General features: G+C 41.6%; 1 protein-coding gene across 3 annotated transcripts in view; it reads left to right on the top strand.

The window, feature by feature from the left end:
• The window catches only part of HECTD1 (HECT domain E3 ubiquitin protein ligase 1), a 72,826-nt gene extending 57,755 nt beyond the window's left edge, over nt 1–15,071 (top strand). For all 3 annotated transcript variants that reach the window (XM_063290018.1, XM_063290016.1, XM_063290017.1), the window contains 4 exons: nt 3,425–3,518; nt 5,747–5,897; nt 13,085–13,229; nt 13,622–15,071. In XM_063290018.1, the coding sequence (XP_063146088.1) occupies nt 3,425–3,518; nt 5,747–5,897; nt 13,085–13,229; nt 13,622–13,759 (528 nt within the window). In that variant the 3' untranslated portion in view covers nt 13,760–15,071. The remainder of the gene's footprint in view (nt 1–3,424; nt 3,519–5,746; nt 5,898–13,084; nt 13,230–13,621) is intronic.
• Nucleotides 15,072–15,542: the final 471 nt, after the last annotated feature.

Here is a 15,542-nt window from a genome sequence, read left to right as displayed (position 1 = left end):
TTCAGAACAGCATAAACCAACTAAAACTCTTCAAAACATATTAAGTAACCCAAAAGACCCAATAGCTCAAGAAGAAAAAATGGGAGTTATTTACAACATACAGTGCAAAGACTGTAACAGCCACTATGTAGGACAGACAGGCAGAAGACTAGCAGCGCGGGTCCACGAACACCAAGCAGCAGTCAGAAGACACGATGAGAACTCCGTAATCTCACAACACATGGACAGACTCAACCATAGTTTCAACTGGGAAACGGTGAACATCCTAAACCAAGCCAAATGCAAAAACACCAGAGAATTCCTGGAAGCCTGGCACTCAGACAAAGCAGCCATCAACAGACACATAGCAGTAAACATTTACATACCATTCAAAAGAGACAATAGAAAGGCCAAAAGACCAGGACACTCCCTTGCCAGCAATCAACACCCAGAGATGCAAAAATCAGCACTAGGATTAACACCAGATGAACCATCAAACGGCACAATACACCCTAATCAAGGAACTATTAACTCAGTCAATCAACCAAGCAGCAAACAACAGCCCAATCAAGGAACTCCCAAGGAGAGAACAACACCCCCACCAACACAAGCAGGGCAAGCCACAGTATATAAACTGAGAGCAAGGCCCATTCCCTCTTTGCACGGAAGATGTTGGCTAGTCTGGCAATGAAACGTCTGCAAGAAAACAACCAGGCTCAGAGAGCACCAAGGACTCCACAGAACAGCATCGCCTGTGGTCTTGACCCATACTTTTCTTGCCTCTTTAAGTGGCCTGGTAGGATGTGAGCACTAGATATAGGAGAAAATCAGCACTTTTGAGGGAGAGCATAATGCTACAGCCTTGAAGCCATGGAAGATTCAAAAGGAAGAAGATTATCTGGAACCTTTTCCATGAGGATTTAGGTCTGATCATGGGACAGAAACAGTTTTGGTAGGTGACCTTCTCCAGGACATTGATTGGGGGAGCGCACACCTCTTGTTCTTACTAAATTTTTCAGCAGTCAGTATCATTGACTGGTATCTTCGGGACTGCCTACAAGGGCTGGGACTCAGCATCATTTTTACAGTAGTTCCACATCTATTTGAGTGGGTGATTCCAGCCAGTGGTCATGGGAGAAGTGCTTGAACTCTTGGGCTTTCCAACATGGGATTGGTCCTAGAGGCTCAGTGCTCTCTCATAAGATATATAATATCTACATGACATCTGCTGGCAGGGGTTATCCATTGCTTCAGGATGAGGTGTCCCCAAGATGCCAATGAACTCAGCTATACATCCCCACCCCAGGCTGATCTGGAGTTACCATAAAAGTCCTGAAATTGTGCCTGGAGGCTGTGAGGATCTGCATGGGGCAAAACCACCTCTGATTAAATCCTACCAACATGGATCTGCTGTTTGTCAGTAAACATCTGAGCATCCCAATAATACTGGTTTCAATAGCTACTCTGAATGGGGCTGCACTCCTCCTGTAGGAGATAATTCATGGCATGGAACTGGATTCTCAGCTCTGGTACCAGCAGCAGGTGGAAGCTGTGGCCAGAGGACATTTGCCCAATGTCAGCGGGTGAGCTAGTTTACAACCCTTTCTGGCCTGGTAATGATAATGCATACCCTGATCAGCATTTGGTTGGACTATATTGTGTTCTGTATTGAGCTGACTTTAGATAGAATCTGGAAGGTGCAGCTGGTTCAAAAGCAATGGTTTGATTGCTGGTGAGATAATCCTGCCAGTGTAAAATAACATATTAAAGTCATTGCACTGCTTACCACTAAGTTTCTGGTCTAGTTCATAGTGCCTTGGAAGCCCTGCTTGGCACATCAGGTAACCACCTTGGCCAGAACTGAATTGAAATGAAAAAGTATGCTGATGATACCCAATTATATCTTTTGACCCCAGGCTAACCAGCTGAGGCTGTCTTCTGTCCCAGTGCCTGAAGATTGTGTATGCCTGGAGGGGGAGAAACCAGCTTGGACTCAATCCTACCAGGACTGAGTGGCTGAGGATATTGGGACCACCTAGGTCAAGGGATATTACATCTTTACTCATGGATGGAGTTGCACTTCCCTAGCGAAGAGTAATCACAACTTGGGGTTGTCTTGGACCCGCAGCTTCTGCTCGATGAGCATGTGGCAGCTGTGGCCAAGAGACTTTGCAGAGCTCCACCTGGTGTGCCAGTTGCGCCCTTTCCTGGATCAGACCGCCCTCCAGTCAGTCAGTCAGTCAGTCACAGGCTTATCAACTCACGGCTCAATTATTGTAATGTGCTGTACATGGGGCTGCCTTTGAAGACAACTCAGGGGCTTCAACTGGTACAGCATGCAGCAGCACAAGCAGTAATGGGCTTGCTGGGTATGGCCACATGACACCTCTGCTTTGTGAACTGCACTGGTTGCCAGTGTGCTTCTGCATGTGATTCAATTGTTACTGCCAATAAAATCCTAAATGGCATAGAGCCCAGTTATTTGAGGGACTGCCTGTCTCCCATGGTTTCTGCCTAGCCAGTACAATCCAGCAGAATGGGCACACTTTGAGTCCCTCAGTTAAACAGTGTCATCTTTTGGGACCCAGGAAGCATGCCTTCTCTATAGTGGTGCCTGCCCTGTGGAATGAGATCCCCCCTGAGACTGGTTTTGGGTCCCACCCTGATAGCATTCTGGAAGGCTGTGGAAACCTGGCTATTCTCCCAGGCCTTAGGGTAGAGTGGAAGGGATTCCCCTGTTTGTGATGTTTTTATATCTTTTGATGTGTTGGTTGGATTAAACGGGAACAATTACCTTGTAATTACGTTGTAATTATTTTGCAGTTTGTCCTCGTTTAATTGGTTTATGATGTATTTATTCATGATGATCTCTATTCTGTGAGCTGCCCAGAGTTGGTTGGGTGACATTGATAATAAATAAATAATCAATCAATCAATCTGCTGGTCTGTTACGGTTATCTAGAGAGTCAAGACTTTGGGCATTTGCCCCCCCCCCAAAGGTACAGTATATGGGGTATAAATAAGACAACAAGCCTTCTCTAGAGTAACTCTCACTGTGGAAATCTCTCCCTGTGTGGTTCAAACCCTTTTGCATTTTTGAAAGCTAGTTAAAGCAGTCCCGTTTCATGTCTCCACCCTGAGTTTGGGGAGGCACCAGTATAGGATAGTATAGGAAGTGATTGTCTGTATAATGGGCAATTTAACTTTTTCTGAAGTTTTCAATGCCTAGAGTCCTTTAGGATTGATGCATGTTAGAAATTTTGTTAAATAAATATTTTAAAAATCTGTACTCGGAATAGCTGTTTACAATAAATACAGGCATTTTGCATTTGGGGTGATCTGATTGAAAATATTTTGCGCACCAGTAAAGTCCAGTATTAATTTCTTTAAAAATCTTCTGTAATATAACATGAATTCCTTTTGTCCATTGACAATCTCATTATAGTTGGTAACTATGGATAATGCGGAGGAGTATGTGGATTTGATGTTTGACTTCTGCATGCACACTGGCATACAGAAACAAATGGATGCTTTTAGAGGTATGTAACTGTTTATTAGTGACAAATAGGAACATAATTCTCTTACTTAAAAGGGAGATGGGAATGTCAAGGAAAGAGGTGTTGCTTTCAAATCATAATTGGAATTCCTAGATAAACTACAAATAGTGAAAGGATGTTTTCAATTAAAGTTAGTGGACACCAGATGATTTTGGACTCAGGTAGTTGCAGAATGACGAATGACTAGGGATATTGAGAATCTTTAATACATGGAGAGTCAGATACTAAGCTGAGTTGACCATAATGAAATACTTATCATAAGGAAGCTTGCCTGGTACTCCAGGAAAAAAAAACTTTTTAAAATCTTCTTCGGACTTCTAAAGTTTTGCTGAATTGAGTTCTCTTCTACGCTTGACAATTTTTGCTGTTATAATTTAATGTTCTTGCTTGAACTGTTCCATTAGCTGTCTTGAATATAGACATCCTTTGTTTATATAAACAGGTGTCACCTTTTCTTCCTTATTCTTCCCTTTTTCCCTGTATGTTGGAGTAAGGAAAGAATGGTACCTGGATTTTAAAATTGTTCTCTTAAGAGATGCTATAACACAGTTTAATCAATTACTGGTAGTTCTCATTTAGTGACCACAATTGGGATCAGCAACTTGGTCATTAAGTGAAGCAGTCTCTAAGTGAAACCACAACTGTGCTCATGATCTTACTTCAGCTTCCCTTTGCTTTACAGACCTGTGAAGGTCATAAATACAAAGACTGGTCACAAAGTTACTTTTTCATCACCGTCGTAACTGAAAGGTTACTGTATGAGGTAGTCACTAAATGAGGATTACCTGTAAACCCTTTGCTTCATTCCTTCTCACAAATCAATCTATTAACAAAACCATTTATAAATTATTTTTAGAGCAAGGCATCAGAAACTAAGTAGGCCACTACAGTTGTTCACTGAAAAGCAATATGTATGTTTATGTATATCTTAGTCTCTGTTCATACTCAGTCATAGGAAGAACGAACAGATAATTCTTAAGGAGGCATACGAAACCTCAGGGATACAGAGACCAGGGGGAAATTGCAGCACACTTGACATCATGACTGTTTGTGACAGTATCTTAACTAAGACTTTTATAGAGTGGTTTCTTCATCTGCTCATTTAGTGGGAGAATTCCTACAATTAGACTATTTTTTATTACTGTGTTTTCAGAGATTGAGAGATCTCAGAGAAGGACAGTGTTTCCATAGCGATCCCTTTCGTTTGTGTTACCACACAATTTATATTATCCTTCAAGGAGAGGATGATATAAGAATAATTGTAGTTAAGAGTGAACTAGTTTACCTAGTCTGAACTCTTCTCACTAAAATACACTAGTTCCAATAGAAGATAATATATGTAGCTCAGGGTTGCACTGTGGAGTCCTTGGTGCTCTCTGAGCTGGCAGATGTTTCATTGCCTAACTAGGTAACGTCAGTGCTAGTAAGTGTGGGGTTTGCTCTCTGTTTATACACAGTAGAACTACCAAGGAGAAAACAATGCCCCCACCAACACTGGCAGGGCGAGCAACTGTATATAAATAGGGAGCAAATCCCACAGTCACTAGCGCTGATGATGTTACTTAGTCAGGTAATGAAATGTTTGCAAGCAAACAGCCAAGCTCAGAGAACACTAAGGACTCTACAAGATACAATAGATGTGAACCCTGAATTTCTGATCTTACATTGCCTAAATAATCAGCTTATTCATCAGATTTAATTCTACTTTTCACTGAAGGAGTACAGGACAATATATAATTTTTTATCAATCTTGTATGACAGATTAGCTGAAAAACTGATTTATTCAATATCATGCAATACAAAAAACAGCTGAATAGGAATTTTTACACTGACCATCCAGTTCAATAATATCCATTACATTGCACTGCATTTCTAGCTAAATATGTTTGTTTTAGTGATGGAAAATGTCTTACTTTCTGTGGAATGTGTATAAACAGTCTCACTTAAAGAGAGAGATAATGCTATTTATTCCTTTTATGATATTGTTATATTCTGTTAAAGATTGCCAAGTGTTTTTACTAGGAACTGGTTTCTATACAGGCTTTTTACAAAAAGAGAGAGGTTGTCAATAATTATTTCAGATGATTTGCCTGCATCCCTGTACCTGTAATACAGGGAGAGTATTGCAATAAAAGAAATAAGACTATTTTTTCCTGATAAATTTCTTCAAGCATATTCACTTTTGCCATGCTTTTTTTCCCCCTATAAAGATGGCTTCAACCGAGTCTTTCCAATGGAAAAGCTAAGTTCCTTTAGCCATGAAGAAGTTCAGATGATTCTTTGTGGGAATCAGTCACCATCCTGGGCAGCTGAAGATATAATCAACTACACAGAACCTAAACTTGGGTACACTCGAGACAGGTACTTCGCCAAATAGTAGCATATTTCTATTAATTTTAGAGTTTGGCCATAAAGGATAATGGGAGGGATCAAGGAATGAGCTATTATAGTTGTCAGATTTTACCTGTTATAGCTTCATATTTTTATCCTACAAGGAATTTCCCATCGTAGAATATAACCAAATTTTCATAAGTAGTAGCTTTATAATTTTTAAGAAATCATATATAACCTTAAATTTTAATCAATACATATTCATCTGGTTTTTTTTTACAATTCAATTGTAAGCTAGCCTTCTACAGAGAGAACCCTAAGAGGCCTTACTTTACCTGGTACATCCTATTTACCAAAGATTTATGTCTGACTTTTAAGTTGCTTTGCTGTATGAAATGATATTAGGGAATTTTAAGAAAATACAGATTTTGTCCTAAATATCTCTAAATCCCAAAAGTAATTAAAGAAACTAGGAAGGAGGTAAATAATGTAAACTTTGACAGTGTTTCCATGTCATTCTGATTAGAAACTAGTTAAATGTGGAATAGATAGTACATGTTAGGTAAAGGTAAAGGTTTCCCTTGACATTAAGTCCAGTCGTTTCCGACTCTAGGGGGCAGTGCTCATCTCCGTTTCAAAGCCGAAGAGCCGGCGTTTGTCCGTAGACACTTCCGTGGTCATGTGGCCAGCATGAGTACACGGAACGCCGTTACCTGCCCGCCGAAGCGGTACCTATTAATCTACTCACATTTGCATGTTTTCAAACTGCTAGGTTGGCAGGAGCTGGGACTAGCAACGGGAGCTCACCCCGTCACGCAGATTCGAACCGCCGACCTTCCAATCGGCAAGCCCAGCAGCTCAGCGGTTTAACCCGCAGCACCACCGCGTCCCTAGTACATCTGTTAGGTGGAGCTAAAACTGGCTTGAAGATTGTATTCAGAATTCTCACCAGTGGTTCATCATCAGAATTAAAATGAGATAACAAGTGAGGTGTCACAAGCTTCAATTCTGGCCTTGATGTTACTTCTGATTTTGTGGAGTCCTTGGTGCTCTCTGAGCCTTGTTGTTTTCTTGCAGACATTTCATTGCCAGACTAGGCAACATCTTCTGTGCAAAGAGGGAGTGGGCCTTGCTCTCAGTTTATATACCGTGGCTTGCCCTACTTGTGTTGGTAGGGGTGTTGTTCTTTCCTTGGGAGTTCCTTGATTGGGCTGTTGTTTGCTGCTTGGTTGATTGACTGAGTTAATAGGTAAAGAAATGAGTTGAAAATAACAGTGACACAATGCAAAGTTTTTCAATTAGGAAGAAAGAAATAAAATGCATAAGTCTAAAATGGGGAATATAGCAGTAAAAGAAATTTTGTGAACTCTATAATCCATAATCCTATAGTACTATGATCTATAGTGAATTCAGAGCTTCATTTAGTTCTGTTAATAAATAAATAGTGGTTAAACAAACAACATCCAAAGCAGCATATTGGCTGACTTGGTCAAATTATACCTTAAATAATGTGTCTAGTTCTGGTTACCATACCATAAGAGTGATTCAGACAAACTATAACAGGTGCGAGGAACAGTACGAAGGATTATCAGGGGACTGGAAACTGAGTCTTAGGAAAGACTGAGGGAAGTAGGTATATTTAGCTTTGAGAAAAGACAAGCGAGCTAAAGTAGCACTCTTTCAGTACCTGAAAGGATATTGCATCCTCCTTCATTCCAGACTACAGGATATGGAAATAATGGTCTTAGGTTTACAGAAAGGCAGATTCTGATTAAATATTAGGGAAAAGAATGTCCTAATGGTAGAGAGAGAGATAAATGTGAAACTACTGACAGAGATGGTTGATCTCTCATTTGTTGGATATGTTGAACTGTAGCTGAACAGCTATCTCAGGAATGCTTGAATTTGGAGTTTGTCACTGAAAAAGCCTTCAGATTTGACAGCCCAAATAACCCCCTTCTATTATTGTATTGTAGATATCAAAGGAAGTGTTAATAGTGGTGCTTAAGATCAGCTGTCTCTTGCCTTCTAAATCTATCAGAAATCTGACCTCCCAAGTTTCAGGTCTTTCACTGCCAGCAACTGAGGCAGGAGAATGGGAGTGGTAATAACCCTCCAGAAAAATTTGGTGGTGTCCAGGGGTCCTGTTTGAGGTCTGATCTATAGTGAATTTTGAGGTAGTGGGCTCTGAATGCAGTGTTGGTTTACTTTGTAGGGACGACTTAGGAATACTGTTCATATTCCACTTGACTTGCCATATGGCTGAGTTTCTTCCAGAGAAACTTGATCTTATTGTGGGTCTAGTTTTGGAATCCTGCCTGATGTTGATGCTTGGAGATTTCATCTTCCATGCCCTAGTGGGCAAGAATTATGACAGCCATAGGCTTACTCATAGTCCATTGGAGTTGGTGGCTATAACAAATTTGAATAAACCATCAATAACAACATCATATCTGGCCTAATACACATCCTATATTAGATCTGATCTATCTCCAAGCAGCTGGTGCGTGATCTGTAGTTGAAGAATATAGTAATGAGTCCTTTGTTACAGTTAGACCAGTCCATGATCTGAATGTGGCTTATTATAATGAACCACTGTACACTGGGAAGACTGATTAAGACAGATCCAGACTGGTACCTTATGGATCCAGATGGGTTCTGGTAGGTGGTTCAGGATTTTCCCGGCAGTGTGGTAGACAGTTCTACCAAGCTATGGACTACAGAGACAGCCAAAGCATTTGATGGAATTTCTCCTGAGCCTTCCCCCTGTTTGCCAGTCTTGGGGGCTCCTTAATTTACCAAGGAATCAAGTGACAGAAACGATGCCTGGAGTGCCAGTGAAGGAAGATCAGAAATGAATTTGACTGAACGCTAAGAGCTCACATTTGAATCTATATCATGGCAATAAAGGTGACATGGCATACATATTTCTCCACCCTTGTTAGATTGGTAGAGTCTTCTCTAGCTGCCTTGTTTATAGTGACCACATCCCTTTTGAGAAGATCTCCCTGTGGGCTACTATGAGTTGCTTTGGCAATATTTTGCTGAAAAAATTGTTCAGATTTCATCATGTCTTGACTACGTGGATGAAGTTTGATGAGGTGACTGCTGCAGCTTTTTGCAATATTACTTTGGATTCATTTCAGCTTGTCAGTTCTCAAAAAAATGAATGGGAAGCTCTGCAGTTTAAGCCCTATTGCTTACAGTATGGTTTGCCTTATGCCCACCTGGCTGCTTCAGGAAGCTGGTATGGGCATCACTCTTGGTGGACCTGTGGGGTGGTGCATCTGTCCTTGTGCTTCTTGATCTCTCAGTGGCTTGTGACACTACAGAAAGGCAGTGAAGACAGTATTTTCGTAGGACTCTTTGCTTTCAGTAGATGTTGGGGATGCTTTTATTTATTGTAGATTATTTTACTGTTAGGGGGACGTGGTGGCTCAGCGGTTAAGATGCCAGGCTTGTCGACCGGAAGGTTGCAGGTTCGGCGGTTCAAGACCCAAGTGCCATGCGGTGGAATGAGATTCCGCACTTGCCCCTGCTCTTGCCAGCCTAGCAATTTGAAAGCGTGCAAATGCGAGTAGATAAATAGGTACCGCTTTGGCGGGAAGGTAACAGTGTTCCGTGACTGTCATGCTGGCCAAATGATGTGGAAGTGTCCTTAGACAATGCTGGCTGTTCGGCCATGGAAACCGAGATGAGCACCGCCCCCTAGTGTGTCATTAGACACAACTAAATGGGAATCTTTACCTTTACCGTGCCTATTTTACTGTTGGAAATGCTGTAACTTTTCTAGTGTTGTTGAAGTGTAGTAGTCTATCTTCTTAGCGTTTTTCCTGCACTATGGCAGGGTCTGCTTGTCAGCATATCCGTCTCCATTTGGCTCGATCCAAGGCATCTTTAGGGGTGATGTTCACACATTCCATGTCCTCCTTAATGCGGTCCATCCACCATTTCTTGGGTCTGCCATGGGGCCGCTGGCCGCCAGGGTCCAGGTGCATGGCTGTTCTCGCCACTGAGTCTTCTTTGCCGCGCACGGCATGTCCATACTGTCTGAGCCTGCCTTCCTGCAGTTTTGCCATGATTGGCGCGACTCCCAGTCTATAAGAACAGTTAAATAAATAAGAGTACTTCAGATCTGAATACAATACTATCTTCCCAGTGGGTAGTAGGCTTGCATATATTTAGTTTTTCTATGTTGATTTGATTTTTATGGACTGGGTATTAATATTTTGAGATGCTGTAAATTATTGTAGGTCAGAGAGCCAGTTTGGTGTGGTGGTTAAGGTGCTGGACTAGAAACTGGAAGACATGATTTCTAGTTCTCCCATAGGCATAAAAGCCCGCTATGTGGCTTTGGGGCAGTCTGTCATGTTCACCGTTCCAATGTTGCCGGTACATCGTAACGTTTCGCATGTCATTTGGCTGATGCGTGTTTCGTCTGGGAGGGGATGAGGATTCCATCTCGTGGGATTGTTATGTGTTAGCAGCTGGATTGGAATGTGTTTGGGTTATCTCGTGTGTTCAAGGTTCCTTTCCCAGGACATCAGCAGAAACGGTTACCAGCACCTGGGGGGGGGGGAGTTTGCAACGGCAGGGCGAGGGGAGGGATTACATTTGAGGCGAGGGTTTTTAGTTTGTATTTGGCGCGCTTTTGCTCATTCTCCGCTTTCTCTGTATTTGCATACTATTCTTTAATAAATCAGATATCATTAAGTTCCTGCTTGTGAGTCTGAGTCTATTAAGGTAGGCAATCCTTACACAGTCATTCTTTCTCAGCCCAATGCACCTCCGGATAGGGAGGAACCGTCTCCAACTCAATCCTACCAATACCAAGTATGGGTGTTTCGGCCACCCAGATCTGGGGATATTCCATCTTTGACTTTGGAGGGTTTAGCATTTCCCCCTTCAAGGTTGATGTGAAATCTGGGAGACTTCCTGGGCTTGCAGCTTCTGCTTGCAGAGCAGGTGTCAGCTATGGCCAGGAAGGCCTTTGTACAACTCCATCTGGTGCACCAGTTGCGCCCTTTCCTAGATCAGACGTTCACTTATGCCCTGGTCACCTTGCAGCTTTACTACTGCAATGCGCTCTGCATGGGACTGTCCTTAAAGACCACCCAGAAGTTCAATTGGTCCAAAATTCAGCAGTGCAAACAATGATGGGTATGCCTCAGTATGCCCATGTGAACAGGTAGTCCTTGGTTAACAACCACTTGTTTAGTGACCGAAGTTACGATGGTGCTGAACAAGTGGTACTTACAACCAGTCCTTGAAGTCCAGCCATCCCAGCATCCCCACAGTCATGTAATTGCGATCTTTGAGTTACCTCATTCAGAAACCTGTTTCTGTGTGGCTTGTGGCAGATGTCTTTTCATCAATGGTTTGGCCATTATGCTTGGCTCACACTTCCCATGCTTGCAGCGTCCCATGGTCACACGATCACCATCTATCTATCTATCTATCTATCTATCTATCTATCTATCATCTATCTATCATATTTCTTCACCGCCCATCTCGTATAGCGACAACTCTGGGCGGTGAAGAAATACGCAACCTTCCCTGCTGGTTTCCCACAAAGTCAATGGTGAATCCAGCAGGGAAAGTCTCAAGTTGCTCCTCTAAGTCAATCACACTCCTGTGACTTTTTCTCCCAAGGAACCTGCCTTTTTCTCCTGATGAGCCCGCGGCTTTTTCTCCTGCGTGCCCGCAGCAGCCCCCTACTCACTACGGAGTACAAGATCTCAGGGATCTCGTACTCCATAGCATGCACCTGCAGCACCTCCCCTGCCCGTGGCCACCGTCTGTGCACCCTCTCTCCCCTGGCAGCAGCCACCCCTGGCCCGTCCATGCACCACGGCAGCCCCCTGTGCACCCTCCCCCACCCAGCAGTAGCCACTCCCGGCCCAGATGTGCTTGTGCCACAGCAGCCGCTTACCCACCCACCAGCCTGCTTGTGAGCTGCCTGGGACTTGCAACTTCCTGCTGGCTTCCCCATTGACTTTGCTTGTTGGAAGATGGCAGGAAGTCACAAGGAGGTCTTCGCTTAATGATCCATGATCCTTGCTTAACAACAGTAACAAGGACTGCTGGGATTGCTGTCACTAACTAATGCAGTCATGTGATGTGCTTTACGACCGCATCACTTAGTGATGGAAATTCTGGTCCCAATTACTGTTGTTGAGTGAGAACTACCTGTAACATCTTTGCTTTGCAAGTTGCACCGGTTGCCAGTTTGCTTCTGCTGTTATTGAAAGTGCTTGTACCTGTCCCCAGTAGTATCTGCCCGACAGTCTTGCAGGGTTGGTGCACTCCAGGTTCCTTCAGTTAAACAATGTAATCTATCAGAACCCCAGAATCATGCCTTTGTAGCAGCGCCTGCCCTCTGGAACAAGATTCCCCCAAGATCCGGATGGCCCCCACTCTGCTGCTGTTTAGAAGAGTGGTGAAGATCTGGCTCTTCAGCCAGGTCTTTAGCAAGGGAGAGAGAGACCCCTCCCTTAATTCCATCTGAATGCATTTGCCATCTTTTATCTTTTATTGATTTTATTGCAATTTCTTTGTTGCGAGCCACCCAGAGTCGCTGGGAGTGAGGTAACATACAAATATAATAATAATAGTATTTGAAAGCAGCCTGTACAGTATGGGGTGCACCATGATAGACCTTTGTAACACTATTGTTACGTGAGCTGTACTGGCTCTCAGTGGACTTCTGGGTGCAATTCAAGGTGCTGTTTGTCACCTTTAAAACTACATAGTGTAGGAGGCCAGATGATTTGTGGGACTCGGTTCTGATTTTTAGGGGCCTTGCCCCACTTTCTTTTTAATGGATCTGTATAGTTGGTTTGTTTTTATTTCCGTTTGCCATCCAGGGCTTCTTGAGTAGATGGGCAGCTATATAAATTTGTTAAATAAATGAAATGTTAATTAATACATTATTAATAATAACTTTAAATATAATTTATCCATATTGTCTAAATTACTCCTTTCCAACAGAGGAGGAAATCATGTGGTTACATTAGTTTCCCATGTAATGTTGAGCAATGTTTTTAAAATTTTAAAATTTTCGTTAAAGTACAATGTAACTACAGCTGTTAGCTAGACTGAGAAATTTAAAAAAAAAATCTCAGAAGTCAGTTGCAAATCCCTTTGCTGCCAAGAAGGCACCATGAATGCAAATTTAGTATTTACCTGATTTGCTTTGATGATGTTTTTTATTTTAGCCCTGGTTTCCTGAGATTTGTAAGAGTTTTATGTGGCATGTCTTCAGATGAAAGAAAAGCTTTCCTTCAATTCACAACTGGCTGTTCAACACTTCCCCCAGGAGGATTGGCTAACCTACATCCCCGTCTCACTGTTGTACGCAAGGTATGAGCATCTTAGAACTTGTCGGTGCATTCTGTGTCTAGTTGTACTCTTACAAGGAGTTGTCTTTGAGTTAACTCATTCAGGAACCTGCTTCTGTCTGGCTTGTGGCAGATGTCTTTTCATCAATGGTTTGGCCATTACGCTTGGCAAATTCATGTCTAAATAATAACAACAATAAGAAGAAGAATGTTAACTACAGAACGAGTAGAATCTAAAGCAGTCTTCCCCAATCGGAAGCTTTCCAAATGTAGGACTATAATTCCCAAATTTCTGAAACGCTGGCTAAGAATCTGGTGCTTACCAAGTTGGTAAACGTTGTTTAAAGTGAAATGGAAGCATACCCTATAGTCTCTGTTCTCTTTTTAAATTACATTGTGGATATTTATTCACAGGTTGATGCTACAGATGCAAGTTACCCATCTGTGAATACCTGTGTGCATTATCTTAAGTTGCCTGAGTATTCCTCTGAAGAGATTATGCGAGAACGCCTGCTAGCTGCTACCATGGAGAAAGGCTTTCATCTCAACTGAACTGAAGTGTATGAACTGGGATATCACAAACTGGTTTTGCATTCATACCTAGTGAAGCCTCCTGTGTTGTTGTGCAGAAAATACAATCTCCATGCTGTACTCTAATGAGACGCGCCTTTTTCCCCCTGTCCATGAGGCTTTGGAAACACATGGAATAATTTTGTTAGCTGCTAATGTCAAAACATATCCCAATGAATTACACAGCCAGCAGGAAAAAGGCGAAAACGGTGTGTGATGCTTCCAGAGGCTTGTGCAACCAGAAGCTGAAGCAAATGTTTGACTGTTCCAAAGAGCAGATCTGCAGATTTCCAGTGTTTACTGATTCAAGATTTATAACAGTGCATTTGTGTAAAGTCTAGCGTTTAATACCCTGTACACTACAGTTTCATCCTTGATCCTTGTTTTTGCTGGCTTTAAGCTAAATGGTCAGAAACCCGCTTCCTTAACTTAGTCAATGGGCATCTCAAGCTTTCTTTCCTTTCTTTAATGGTGCCTGCACTGTTGGAGTATTCTAGTGTTGGGGTAGGGTGTTTGCATATAATCATGCACAACCGTTTATTATTATTTCAAGTGGGAATATATTTTGATTTCTAAATGCCCCGCTATAAAGATCCAAATCCTCAAATATGTGTACGTGTGTGTATGTGTGTGTGTGCGCGTGTAACTCAACAATAAAGCTTTTAAAAGACACTGGTTCCTGGTGCAAGGCACATTTAAAGCAAGTTTTACTTTACGTTGTACTTCCTTTGTATATTAAAAACATTTATTTAACTTGTTGCAGTTTGAAGTTTAAAAAAAAGATTTTCATTGTGTATGCTCAACAATAATCATTAAAATGTTTGCAGCGTACAGTACAGCCTTTTGTTAGTATTTTACTAGGTCTTCCAATACATTGAAATCTTTATTATATTAGCTTAAATGAAAAATACTTGCATTATTCAATCCATTCAAAAACTGTTACACAAATTTGTTGTTCCTATATTGTTTTTTAGTCAGTTGACACAAGTTGTTTAATACTTAGATGGAATCATTTTTCTGTATAAAGTAGCCCTTAACCCAGATGATGAAAGAGCTTGTATGCATTTTCATTACAACCAGTGCTTCTGAACTAAGAAGGCCAGAATATAAATAAGGAACTCATTTCAGCTGCTTGACAGTTCTTGTCCTGTTCTTAAGTTTTTGAAATTTGACCAGAATAATACACAGCATTTTAGTTTGGCTGTACAACATATTTGTATTACAGCATTGGCACTCTCGTTTTTCATTTTCTTCCTAACTGCCCCTCCAATAAAAAATGTTTCCTTTTTCACAATTATAGGCTGAGTCAATAAATCAAGCTATCCATCTTTTCTAGTCAGTCGCTACAACTTGTACCTTAACATTTTTGTAAAGTTAGTTTTTTGTCCACAAACTGATCCTTTTACATTTGCTTACGCAGAGTTAACACCTGCCATTTAATGTTTATTCCAGAGTTTGGAAAGATCCTTTAAAGAGTTTTTTGCTACCCTGTTTTATATTAAAGAGACTAAAAATTTGTGTCATCAGCAAATTGAGCTACTTTGCTGTTCACCCTTCAGATTGTTTATGAACAAACAAAAAAGCAGTGATCCCAATGAAGACCCCTTGGTTAAGTTCTTCCACAGTAAGAATTACCTGTCTACTTTCTATTACACCAGAAACATCTTCCTGGGTCCTAGAATGTGATTGCAAGAGGCAGAGTCACATAGCTTTCCAGTGTTTTTGACTGACTATATTCACATAACTGACAGAAGGAAGAAAGTTC

This window comes from Candoia aspera, chromosome 1 (genome assembly GCF_035149785.1).
Source record: "Candoia aspera isolate rCanAsp1 chromosome 1, rCanAsp1.hap2, whole genome shotgun sequence".
Classification (NCBI taxonomy): Eukaryota; Metazoa; Chordata; class Lepidosauria; order Squamata; family Boidae; genus Candoia; species Candoia aspera.
Note: the sequence above shows the minus strand (reverse complement) of the source record. Positions and strands in the feature narration are given on the sequence as shown.